The sequence below is a fragment of the Mandrillus leucophaeus genome, unplaced genomic scaffold (genome assembly GCF_000951045.1).
Source record: "Mandrillus leucophaeus isolate KB7577 unplaced genomic scaffold, Mleu.le_1.0 Scaffold593, whole genome shotgun sequence".
Lineage (NCBI taxonomy): Eukaryota > Metazoa > Chordata > Mammalia > Primates > Cercopithecidae > Mandrillus > Mandrillus leucophaeus.
Genome location: NW_012106397.1, coordinates 778,541 through 790,527, shown reverse-complemented (window position 1 = coordinate 790,527; position 11,987 = coordinate 778,541). Strand labels below are relative to the sequence as shown.

General features: G+C 57.5%; 1 protein-coding gene across 1 annotated transcript in view; it reads right to left on the bottom strand.

Moving 5' to 3' along the window:
* Positions 1-9,176: 9,176 nt before the first annotated feature.
* Positions 9,177-11,987, bottom strand: part of LOC105553399 (homeobox protein BarH-like 1) — a 3,723-nt gene continuing 912 nt past the window's right edge. Inside the window, exons 2-6 of the mRNA XM_011999455.1 lie at positions 11,864-11,984; positions 10,804-11,051; positions 10,447-10,738; positions 10,280-10,364; positions 9,177-9,870 (exon numbers count right to left, since the gene is read on the bottom strand). Of these exons, the coding sequence (XP_011854845.1) occupies positions 9,706-9,870; positions 10,280-10,364; positions 10,447-10,738; positions 10,804-11,051; positions 11,864-11,984 (911 nt within the window). The 3' untranslated portion in view covers positions 9,177-9,705. The remainder of the gene's footprint in view (positions 9,871-10,279; positions 10,365-10,446; positions 10,739-10,803; positions 11,052-11,863; positions 11,985-11,987) is intronic.

Genomic DNA, 11,987 nt, shown 5'->3' with positions numbered 1-11,987 from the left:
AAGATCAAATAAGGGAATGAGGAAATGAATACATGAATAATGAAAAAAATGATAGTAAAGAGTATCCACGCTTGCGCTTCTCCCACAGCCCCACTCACTCCCTGCCCGTGATACTGGTTTCTGCCACCAAGGCCTCCTCCTCCTCCTCTTTCTCCTGCCTTGCCCATCCCCCATCAGCAAGCGCACAGGAGCTCCATGTGGACTGGGCCTCCAAGAACCCGCTGGGCTGCCCAGCGGGGCCCCTTCACAAAGAAGCAATCTTGCTTGCTTATGTTCACAGGATGTCCAAGGTCTCCTTGAAGATCAGGAAATCTAGGCAGCCATCCCAGCCTCTGAATAGCCACTGCTGGCATCACACAGACCGGGTATCAGGGAGTGTGCGGTCCTCCTTGCTTTCTCCTCCTTTCCTTCCCTCTTCCTTCCTTCTCCTCCTCCCCCTTACACACCAGAGAGGCTGCTGCATGATTAATGCAAAGCTGCTTGAAGCAGAACGTGGAAGATTCCAGAAGCTCTGAGCTGGGCAGGGTCCTACTCTTCAGCTGGTCTTAAACCTCGTTTTGCAGCTATCCTGTTGTTCAAATAAAAGCCTACCCAGAACCACAACAGTTTAGAGACATGAGGGGAGCTGCTTTCATGGTTTCCCCTCCCCACGGTGACCCTCTATGGAGCTTGCCCATCCACTCATGTGACACAGGGCAAGACTGATGCCACACAGCTGACAAAGGGTGTGGTGTCCAGCAAATCAACCCAGGGGCAGCTGGAGCTTGACCTCGCAGGGGAACTCTGGGAGCCAGTGTGGACAGCACCCCTCAGCATCATCTACCTGGGGGTGAGGCAGGTCTCTATCCACAAACTCCCACCCACCCCTGGTTGAGGACCACTTTCAAGGGTGGAAGGGATGAATTTCTTGGCACTTTCAGGCTGCTACAAGGGCAGGCTTTGGTGGCAGCAGAAGCCCTCAGCCAACTCAAAGCCAGAGCTTACAGCTGAAAGAGCTGGGCCATCATTCATTCATTCATTCATTCATTCATTCTTTCTTTCTTTCATTCACTGCAGGGCCTGATGGTTTTATTGCTGCTGAAGCGTCAGTGTAGGAATGACATGGCCTGACCTATGAGACCGTGAGGAGTCCCAAGAGTGGAGCACCACTAGGGTCACACCCATGCTGCCAAAAGCCTGCCAATCAGCCTGCCCCTGCCTCAGTTTACCACCAGAGGCAGGAGAGGAGAGGGTGTTGCATTCCACCAGCTGTGACAGGGAAGGCCAAGCTAACTATTGTCATGAGATATTCACACATGGGTCATAACCAGACAGTGAGAGTTTGGCCAGGACCTTCGAGTGTGTAAGTGTTGGGGCAGCAGGACATTCACTCATCCGGTCCACAGATCTTTGCTGTGCACTTGCCACATCCCAGTGCTGTCCAGGACCCAGGGTGCAGGACAAGCAGGGTCTCTGCCCTTCCGGAGCAGACATGCCAGTGGGAGAGATGGGCAGTAGCCCATCAACTGGTAAGCTCCCGAGGACTGCCCTCATGTAAGTGCCATGAAGACAACAGAAGGGAATTATGCCAGACCCTCAGGGACCCCAGCACAAACTTGCCTCCAAAGCCCAGGCTCTCTCCTTGCCAACAGTCCGTCATCGGCCCACAAGGAGGGAGGAGCAGCAAAGGCCTGCAGAGAGCCAGCCCTGTCCCCTTGACCAGAACAGGGATGCCCCCTGCAGTTCTGTGAGCTCCTCCATCCTAGTAGCTCCCATCAGCTCCAGGGACACCACTTGAACACCAAGTTATACCCTCACATTTGTTCCAAAAATATTTTGGGAGGAAATCCCACTCATTGTATGTCTAGGCACCCAATGAGGACATGAGATCGTGTTACCAGTTCCTATTTTTAAAGAGGGGGAAACTGAGGCACAGAGAAGACAGGTAACTTGCCGAAGGTCACACAGCTAACAAATGATGAAGCCCTGGGTGTTAACCACAGTGCTAGGCTGCCCCATGGCTCAGCTGTGCTTGTATTTGGGCCCTTCACTGATGGAACTCAAAACAGCTGTATTCTGGAATGAATTGCAACGCAGTTCGGCGAGCTAAGCCTTCTCCGGGAATCTTCTCAGGGCTGAAGGTACAGGACTAGCTCATCAAGTTACTTTGGGCTGAATTACATCCCAGCTCTGCTTGCCATTCACTCGGTGTGGGACTCTTTCTAAGCCTCAGTTTTCTCATCTGAGAAACAGATTTCACAGTCTCTGTCTCAAAAGGTTTTTGGATTAAGCACACAGGGATTAGCCACGGCCATGCCCGACATCAGTGCTTCCAAAATGGTGGAGGTGGGGATGGAAAGGCCCCATCCTGGGCCTGGCACACATAGCTGGTCCCCAGTGCTAGCTGGCTTCTATCCCTGCCTCTGCTTGGAGAGGGCCTGGGCCCCCTTCAGGCTCCAGGGCTGGGGAACGATGCCACTTGGTGCTCCTGCCCCACATCCCCACGTGGAGCCCTGGACCATTCCCAAATCCTGCCTGCAGGACCAGCCCAAACCCCTCTAGACCTTCCCCCTGCCCACACTCAGCCACCAGCCACCAGCCACCATTCAGACAGGAGGAGGGACTTCTACAGATATCCCTGGGGGGAAAAAAAGAACCACTCAGCCAGCATCCTCTGAGCCAGTCTGAGGTTGGGGAGCGGGATGGTATCTGAGCATTTGCAGAGTAAGTTCCTTAAAGTGCAGGGGAATGCTGGGTGGAGAGGAGCAGTGAGAGACCTTGCCCCAAAGATAGATCCCAGGTAGACACACTAGGCATTGTGAGTGGTGGTGAGTGCCAGAGAGCACTGCAGGGTGAGTCAGGGTCTGAGCAGTCCTCTTCTGCGAAACGCCCCTTGGGAGCCCAGGACGGAAGAAGCAGACAGTCCCTGGCAGCCGGGAGCACAGGGAAGAGCATTGCAGACTGAGGAACAGCATGTGCGAGTGCCCTGGGGAAGGAGGGAGGTTGGCTCATTGGAAAAGCAGAAACACAAAGAGGAAGTTTTCTGTCACTTTCCATTGTCTCCACTACCAGGCAGGGAACTCGCTTGTTTCTGTGCTCAAGGTCACATGGCGGTCTGGGGGACAGCTGGGCTGCCTTCTTTCAGTAACTCTTTCCTCACCCTAACTTTTCCACCTTCCTCTCCTATCTGCACTTTCCCTTTCCTTTCTCCAGCCTGTCTCTCCATTTCTCCACCCCGACTCTCTCACACACACTTCCCTGTTTCTCCTTTTCTCTCTCTTAAGACACTGCCGCTGTCGTCCACCTCTGTCTCTGCTTTCTGCATTTCTTACCCCGTGTTGTGGTCTCTCCTCCCTCGGGGTTGAGTCCCTCTGCGTGTTCTCCCCTGCCTCGGCCTCCACCTGCCCCTTGCACGGGCGGCGCCGCCTGCCGTGCGCAGCGCGAGCCTCGCTAATGCGTTTCGCATGGCGCGTCAGTCAAACGCCCTTCTAATGTCCTTAAAGCACGCAGAAAATTGCATCCTTATGAAAAAGGAGAAAAAAAGCAAATTGCCTGGTGGAGGCGGAGCCGCCGCGGGGGCTGGGGCGGCTGCGCGTGCGGGCCGAGTTGCGTTCGGCAGGGCAGACTGGGGGCAGCCGTCAGGGGATCTCCCCGGCCAGGGCGCAGGAGCAGGACGCTGCCTCTTCCCAGCGCTTCCAAGTGGTGCCTGGGCCCACATCCTTGCCTGCTCTCTCCCACTCTTCCACCTCTCCTTGCTCATTCTCCTTGCTCCTGGCCTCCCACTGCACCGCCTCCCTCCGCACCACCTCCCTCCGCCAGGCTCATAACCGCCTTCCGACCATTGCACTTGGTTTCCCTCATCCCCAGGCGCTTTTCACAGCACGGCCCCTTCCTCCTGGTCACTCAGGTCTCCACTGAAGGGTCACTTCCTGAGACCAATCTTCCCAGACCATCCTGGCTAAAGCCCCCACCCCACTCATCTTCTATCACCTGCTGCATTTTCCACTTGACAACGATCACTCTCTGAAATCATCTTGTGGATTTAATTGTGGCTTCTTCACCGTCTGTCCACCCCTCCCTAGCACCGTGTCTGGCACGCAGAGGTCATGTTGAACAAACTGGTGAACAAATGAGTGAGACTTATTCCAGGCCGGCAGGGGCTTTGGAGACCCTAAGGCATGTGGGGCACCCCAAGCTGGACCTTGAGGCTGCTGAGTGAGGGGCAGTGGAGACTCGCCAAGCTGAAATCAGATCCAATTCGTTGCTAACGGTTTTGTGTTAGTTGCCTAACATCTGTGAGGTTTCTCTTCCGGAAAATGGGAGCAGGAGCACCTACCTTACTGGGGTGTCACTGGATGGACAAGGTAATTCAGAAGAAACTGGCAGGGCAGATTCTGTCCCTAGCGCTAGGAGTTGTCTGCCACACTCAGTAAGTGCTTGTTAAAGGAATGAAGGGCTGACATAAGAGCTTGATACCTATCAGCGAGTTCATGCTGCCTCTGATGTCAGATGCACGATTATTTCCCGAAGCACTGAGAAAGAAAAGCTGTTTAAATATTGCGAATGGAGCCATAGCCCATTGCTCTCATATCACCTGGAATTTTTATTTTATACCTACTCAAAGATCTCTTTTAGGCTTATTAGGACATAGATTTAAAAAAAAAAAAAAAAACAGATCACTATTGAGTTCACATCAAAACGGCAACTATCAGCGCAATCAATCAGCACTGGAGGTATTCCTAAAACTTCTTTGAGGTCAGAGGCACCTCTCTCAGTGGACACCCTCTAAGCTGCTCCTCCCCTGTGAATTTCTGTCCCTTGCTGAAGGTCACCCTCCCATCCCCAAGCTGCTCCTCCCCTGTGAATTTCTGTGCCTTGCTGAAGGTCACCCCCCCATCCCCAAGCTGCTCCTCCCCTGTGAATTTCTGTGCCTTGCTGAAGGTCACCCCCCCTTCCCCAAGCTGCTCCTCCCCTGTGAATTCCTTGGCCTACCTGAAGGACTCCCCTCCGTGGTCTTCCCATCCACAGTTGGTGCCTGAGAGGCCAGAGGCCACCACTGTCCACTGGAATGGCTGGATAACCTCGGCAAACCTGTGGGAGTGTGTGGGGGGTTACATGGGGCATCCATGACACCCACAGCCTCTGGTACCCACACCCCCATCCCAACTGCCAACTGTCATGGAAACCAGACTTTAGAGATGGGAAGATGCTGTGTTAAAGTTGAGACCTACGAACTCTACTGTGTAAGAGCTAAGACAAATTGAACTTCTGAAGTCACACCAGTGAGGGTCCCCCTTTCAAAGTCAGAGAGATCCCAAGAGGGAAGGCCCTGCCCTGGAGAGGCCTCTGACAGTCCTGGTGCAGGAAGTTGTGAGTGGCCAGGGTACCAGAACAGGGGTAAAGAGCTGAGCCAGACTGAGTCAGCAACTGCTGGCCCTGTGGCTGCAGTTACCTTCCTGCCCTGCCCAGCGGAGCGAGGAGTCCCAGCTCTCTTACCTCCCTATAGTGGGGTTGGGGAGGTGGCATTGGAGAAGTTTTCCTTCAGCTCCGAGATCTGGCCCCCGGCTGAGCTGGAAGGGAGGGTGGGGGCGGTAGGTGGGACCACTGGGGAACCCAGCCTGGACAGAGGGTGCAGAGGTTCCCAGCATCAGCTAGTCTCCTCCGTGGACACAGGAACCCAAAGTGGGCTCAGGGGATATCCTTTGCGTTCTTTCTCCGGTACTGTCTTTTCTAGGGCAGAGGCTCCCTGACCTGTAGAAAGGAAATCAGGCGGGGGAGCAACAGAAAACAGAGGAGGTGCCAGGTTTCTGCTTGGACCCTGGAGCTCCAGGAAGATGGGGAGAGACAGCCAAGTGGAGGTGCTCACTCCAGGTTGAGAGGACCACATTTTGGCCACCCCTAGCCGGCCCTGCTCGGTTTTCCTGTAGCACGGTAAGACAGTGAGTGCCCTCCGGTTCCTGGGGACAAAAACTTCAGATTCCGCTGTTGTCGACTTGGGCCAGGACCCGCGCTTCTTTATTTTTTATTTTTTTTATTTTTTTCTTTCTTAGTCCCCACAAGTGACCCTCTAGGGGAATCCAGAACAGGGAAGGGAGCAAGCCAGAGGAATTTTTTTTTTTTTTTTTTTTTTTTAGGTGAAGAGTCGGGGGAGGGATGGGGCGCCCCGCTCGCGACTGCGCTTGCGACTGTCCTCGCGGTGCGGGGGCTCTGCGTGGAGCCGGCGGTGAGCTGGAATATCCAAGCCGGCTGCAACTGGCCTCCCGTTTCCTACACGCTTCCTGCGTGCCGGGCCCAGCTGGGCGCCGCCCAGATCTTCTCTCTCCCGGGACTCCAGCTCCCCTTCTACTGACCAGGAGAACGTCTTGCTCCGAGCCAGGATCATACCAGTCGAGAAGCGACCCCCTCCCCCATCCCGGGCCGGGGCCCTTCTGCCAATCCTCCCCCCAAAGACTCCCTCATTCCCCAAGCCACCTTGAATAAAGCACAATGAGCGCAAACTTCGCGCCTCTGGGCGAACGCTGCCTCCAGTCTAATCCCAGCCTTCTCTCCGCCCCCAGCCCTTCGCGTCCCCAGGGTCCAGGCGGTTGCAGGCGCTCCCCACTCCCGCAGGGCCACAGCTCTCGCGAGACTCCTGAGCCCTCTCCTTCCCCTGGCTGCGGCCCCCGGGCTCCGGGAAGCTCAGCCACCGCCTAGGCCCGCGCCATATCTGGGTTTTGTTTCCCAGGAACTTGGAGATGAGAAGAGACTTGTGCATGGAGGGGAAGAGGAATGGGATTCAAAGGACCCTTTCTTCAAGCCCCGGGCCTGAAATGAGGGATGCGACTGCTGCCTGCAGAGAGACAACCTCAGCGCTCGGTGGCTGGGGCGCAGTGGCACGCAGGGCGGGCGCCAGGTAGCTCCAGTCCGGCACGCGCAACCCGACAGACCGCGTCACCTTGGAAGACAGGATGCAGTCCTTTACCTAGAGTGGCAGCTTTGCGGGCTTGGTCAGCACGGGGTCTCTGGGCCGGCGGGCAATCATCTGCCTCTGCGCCTTAGCTCCTTGGAGCGGGCCTGGAGCTTCCTTCGGGTCTCAAGGGTTCCACCAAGCAAGGAAGCCCTGAGCTGCCCAAACACAATGGCGTGCAGCCGGCTACTCTTCCCCGGTCTCGGGAACTCGGTCTGTCTCTGCTTTCCCTGTCCCGCCAAGGAGCACAGAAGTGAAGGCAGTGACAAAAACTCCACCCCTCCCGCACTGCAGGGCCTGGAATCTGGTCTCCCTCATTTGAGGCCCAACTTCCCCACTGACCCACAGGTGACCTCCGACCGGAGTTCCCGCATCAAGTTCCCCTTTGTGCCTGGAGGGGGCTGTTCCCGCTGAAATATTGGGGCCCTTGTGCTCTGACTCCGGATTGGCCGGACCCCCTCCCCCACCTGTCAGAGCCCTGGTCCTACAAAGACCACTAGGTCCAGAACAGCAAGGCACCTTGGGAAAAAAAGACTCACAGGGCAGCTAATCTGCCGAAGGTTGCCCTCCTCGGATTTAGTAAAACCGGAGAGCCCAGAAGAAACTGTGACTGATGCTGGTCAGATCCCCCTCCTTGCCCCTCTTGACTGGTGTAGGTACATTCTACCTTCTTCCACAACTCTGTATGATAGAGACATAGCTGGAAACCAGGTCCCTCAGGCCTCCCTTTCCACGGAAGTCAGACCTTCACTTCCTGTCCTTTCAAATGGAGAAGATTAAATGCAGTCAGGTAAGTCACTTGGCTGCTGGGACCAGTGCAGGCAGGGTGGCTAGGTTGAAAGACCTGGGAGTAACCCCAAGGCTGGAAGGGATTAGGGGCCACAGTCACACACTGATGGTTCATTCATTCCAGGCAGTCAGGGTTGGTTAGGTGTTCTGGCTTCTCAGGAAAAGCCGGCGAGTGGTCTGGTAGCTGTTTGCAAGGCTGAATTAAGAACCCAGAGTGAGCAAGAGCTGGTTTCCCACACCTGGCAGGACTAGGGTGAGGAAAGTGGCTGCAGCCCTCAGAAAGTGCTTGCTCTCTCCTTCTCCTCTCCCCACACTGCCCCCCCCACCAAACCCCTCATTCCTTCAGGCCTTGAGGTTCCAGGAGGGGAAGTCAGAGCTCAGGTTCTGTGAAGAGCCTATCAAGCCAAGATCTGAAAGGCAAGGTGTTGCCACAATAGGTGGGGGCCAGAAGAGGTCACTTTCACATTCTGAAACACAAAACTTGCAGCTGAGTTGTTTGTTCCTGAATCTCTTTTTTTCTTGTGCCTAAATCTCTTTTCCTTTTTGAGCTTGGAAGGACCTGGCTTCAGGAACTCTGAATGACCAAGTTTCATAGTCTTACTGAACTTTAACCAGTAAAGTGGCCGTTGCTCCATCCCCACCTCTGGTCATCCTCCCCACCCCCAGCTTCAGGAAGCACGAGGACAGGAACCTACAGGCAGCCCTGAGCCCAGCCTGGGCTGCAGGAAGACAACTGAGACCTCCATGAGAAGGGGGCACCGGAGGGCACACGCAGCCAAGCTGTGTCCCTGCAAGGGACCACCTTCCCTAGGCCGGTGTCAGCTGAGTCCTCTCTCTGCGTCAGCCAGGTGCCCTCACTGCCCGGAGCTGGAACTCAGGCGCCCAGGCGCTGCCGCCCCGAGTATCCTGCGGAAAACGTGAGAACTCTGGGGAGCCACTGCTGCCGCAAGGACCCGCGGGTGGGCTACCGCGCTGGTGGGGGCTCTGTCCAAACCTCGCGTCCTCGACTTCCCATCAGCCTCATAATGGGTTGGTGAAGACCATCTCAAGAACCGCACAAACTGGTACTTCAAGTCCCAGGAAACCGAAACAACCACCGAGGCGGCTGTCTGTCCGGACCACTTCCGGAGCGAGCTCTGCGGCGGACCTCTGGCTCCTGCTCCTTTGGGCACCCGCGGTGCGGCCAGACCGCTCCTGCCAGCGACTCTCTGGCTGGCAAGGAAAAGGAGGTGGAGTTCAGACTGGCCCCTCACGCCCAGAGAGGAAGCGATTCCTAGGATCCTGCAGCCACCGAGCCGCCCGCCGTGCCTAGCCCGGGCTTGGTGGCCACCGGCACAGCTGCCTTCGACAGAGCCGGAGGAAAGGAAGTTTAAGAAGCAACTGCCGGCGCTCCGCTTATCTTGCCGCGCCCACCCGCACCCACTGCGGATTCAGAAGCTGCTCCACCGAGCCCGATTGTGTCATAAAATATTTTATTGGAAAAAAAAAGTCACCGTCTTCGCAAGAGGGGGTAGGGGCCCCAGCGACATCGGGAACCCGCCTCCAGGCCGAGCCGACCGGTTGCCCCGGGGGTCTCAGGCCGTGGTGGCCTGAGCCCAACCGCCGGTCCCCGACGTCCAGAAGCGGGTGTGTGCCTGGAGGCTCCCCGGCCGGGAGGGCAGGCCCCAGACGGGGTGGGGGTGCAGGCGAGGAGCGGGGCGTGAATGCGCGTGGAGCGCTCTGCGCCACGGAGCTCAGGGCAGAGACTAGTAGCTTCCCCCGCGCTGGATGCGAGTCTCCCAGGTTAGAGCCCAGAAGCGCGCTGGGACCTGGGTCTGGCTTTAGGGTCTGTGTCCTTCCTCGTTTGGCCCCAGTTGTCCGCATTCAAGATCATCATAAAAAGATTTAGGAAGTAAACGTCTTGGACGCGGAAGGGCCGGCTCGCAGGTTTCCGCCGGGTGAGGGGGCTGCGGGCGGTGCGGGCATCCAGGGCCCGGCACCATATGCCGCCCTCAGTCCTCGCGGCTCCTGTCGCTGGGCTCGCCCGGCACCTCCGCTGGTTTCTCCGCATCCTTGACGCGCTCCTGCTCGGTGAGCTGCTCACTCGTTGGAATTGAGTTCTTCTTGGGCCGCCCCTTGGGCTTGGTGGGAGACTCCAGGCCGCCGCCCTGCAGCACCTGCACGGGGGACCGCCAGCACCTGGGTGAGCCAGGACGTAGACTGGGGATCCCCGAGGAGACCTGCACCCAGGTGGGACTAGGGAGTACAGGAAACCATATGAGGAAATGGTGGGGAAATGTCCCGGGAAATGGCGGCTATTTGTCCAAATGCCGCTGGGGAGCGGCCTGGCCTGGAGAGCATAAGACTGCCAGGAGGCCTGAAGGTGCCGCGAGAGAGGAAGAAATGTCGGCTTAGCCAGGCACCCAAGGGGCAGAAAGAGCTGAGAGAGTCCCGGTGGGTACCAGGCACCGAGGGAATGGGGAGGTTGGGCAGAGTCTCTGCGGGGAGAAGGAGGAGAGTAGCTCTGCATGGCACCGGAGCATGGCCCAGGAAGCCGAGGGGCGGGAAGCCACCAGGCACACTCACTATTTTCTTCCACTTCATCCTCCGATTCTGGTACCACGTCTTCACCTGCAACTGGCTCAGGCCCAGGGATTCAGCAAGATCTATTCTGGAAAGAGCAGGGCGCACCCTCAGCAAGGCAAGTGATCACACTCCCACAGCCCGCTGGCCCCAGCCTTGCCCCGTCCTACCTGTCCGGCGTGGAAAGGTACTTCTGCTTCTCAAAGCGTTTCTCCAGGCCCATCAGCTGCAGCTCGGTGAACACAGTGCGGCTCCGACGCCCCTTCTTGGCCTTGGTGCCTGGCTCCCCAGGGCCTGCCGCCTCCAGCTTCCCGCGGAGCTGCAACTCGAGTGGCAGGTGTGGTGCACCCGCGGCGCCGGGCAGCCCAGGCCCCGCCGCCAGCAGCGCAGAGCTCAGCCCTGAACAGCCCAGCGGCGCCAGTGGGAACTTGAACACCGCCGCCTGCTCGGCCTTCAGCACGGCTGCAAAGAGAATGGGGAGCCGGGTGAGCTAGGACCGCGCTCCTCTACCCCAGGGACTGCCGCACCATGTGCCGACGCGGGTACTCGCGCTTGGCCGGTGCCACCCAGCGCAAAATCTCCACGCCCTGCCCGTCGGCGCCGGTGGCGCAGATGGAGACCCTCCTTAACGCTGCTGTTCCCCAGATCTGGGAGGGAGTATCTCTTCGACCCCGTCCGTGCTCTGTCCTGGAGTTCCCCAAGCCTCAGCGACTCTGAGATCTCGGGGTTCTTGATGAACATGTTTGCAGCTGCGGGAAACTCGGAGTGGTCTTGTCTTTCGGGGAAAGAAGAAACCAAAAATAAAACGGCAGCCGGTCCTAAGAAGATGGGCGTTTGCTCCAACCAAATCAGCACTGCTGCTTAGAAAAAGAATATGCACAGAGCAGGCACATTTGCTCTTCCGTGCGTGGCACAACAGCCATACGGTGGCTAGGAGTCATCTGGGCTGGAGTTGGGTGCTTCCCGGAAATTCCAAAGTACCCTGAGAACCTGGAAATTACTGTTGGCGTTTTCTATTTTCAGACGCTTCCCCATGAAGATGTTTCCATTTTCTTCAGTCCTAAAACGACCGTGTGCCCGCTTCAAACGAATTAGTAACAACAGAGCAGACGGAGATGAAAGGTAGCCAAATGGCGGAGTCCCAGATGGACTTAGAAGAAGCGCGCTGGCCCTGCCGTTTCCAGGCTAGGGAGCACTGACTGGGAGGTGGGGTGTCAGGGAACGCGACTTGAAGGGCTGGGGTCCCGGCTACAGCGTAGAAGCCTCCCTTCCCCGACAGGTCTGTCACTGAGGTGCGAGTCCTAGCCCGGCTGGAGTCGGAAAGGGTAGGGCAAGGCGCAGGTAAATGTGGGGCAGAGGACCCGCAGGGAAAAGGTAGGAGATGGAAGGCAGACCGACCCCAGTGAGAGAAGCCGAGGGAGGCCGACCCGCAGACGGCTGGAAAGCGAGACAGGAAAGACAAGAGGAGGGTGGAGTGCGATGGAGAGGGCACCATCAGGGCAGGGCAGGCCCCGCCAAATTGGGAGAAAGGGCAGAAGCTGAAAAGGTCTGAGCAGGCCGTTCAAGCCCTGCAGAGGCCCAGCCGACCTGAAAGCAGAAGGGACAGCCAGGCAGCTGCTCACAGTCAGGCCTCTGACCCCGAGGCAAGGCCCAAGCAGGTCCGCACTGCGTTCCTCGCCCGCTGGAGCTCCCGGGGGCTCCGGGCCGCCTT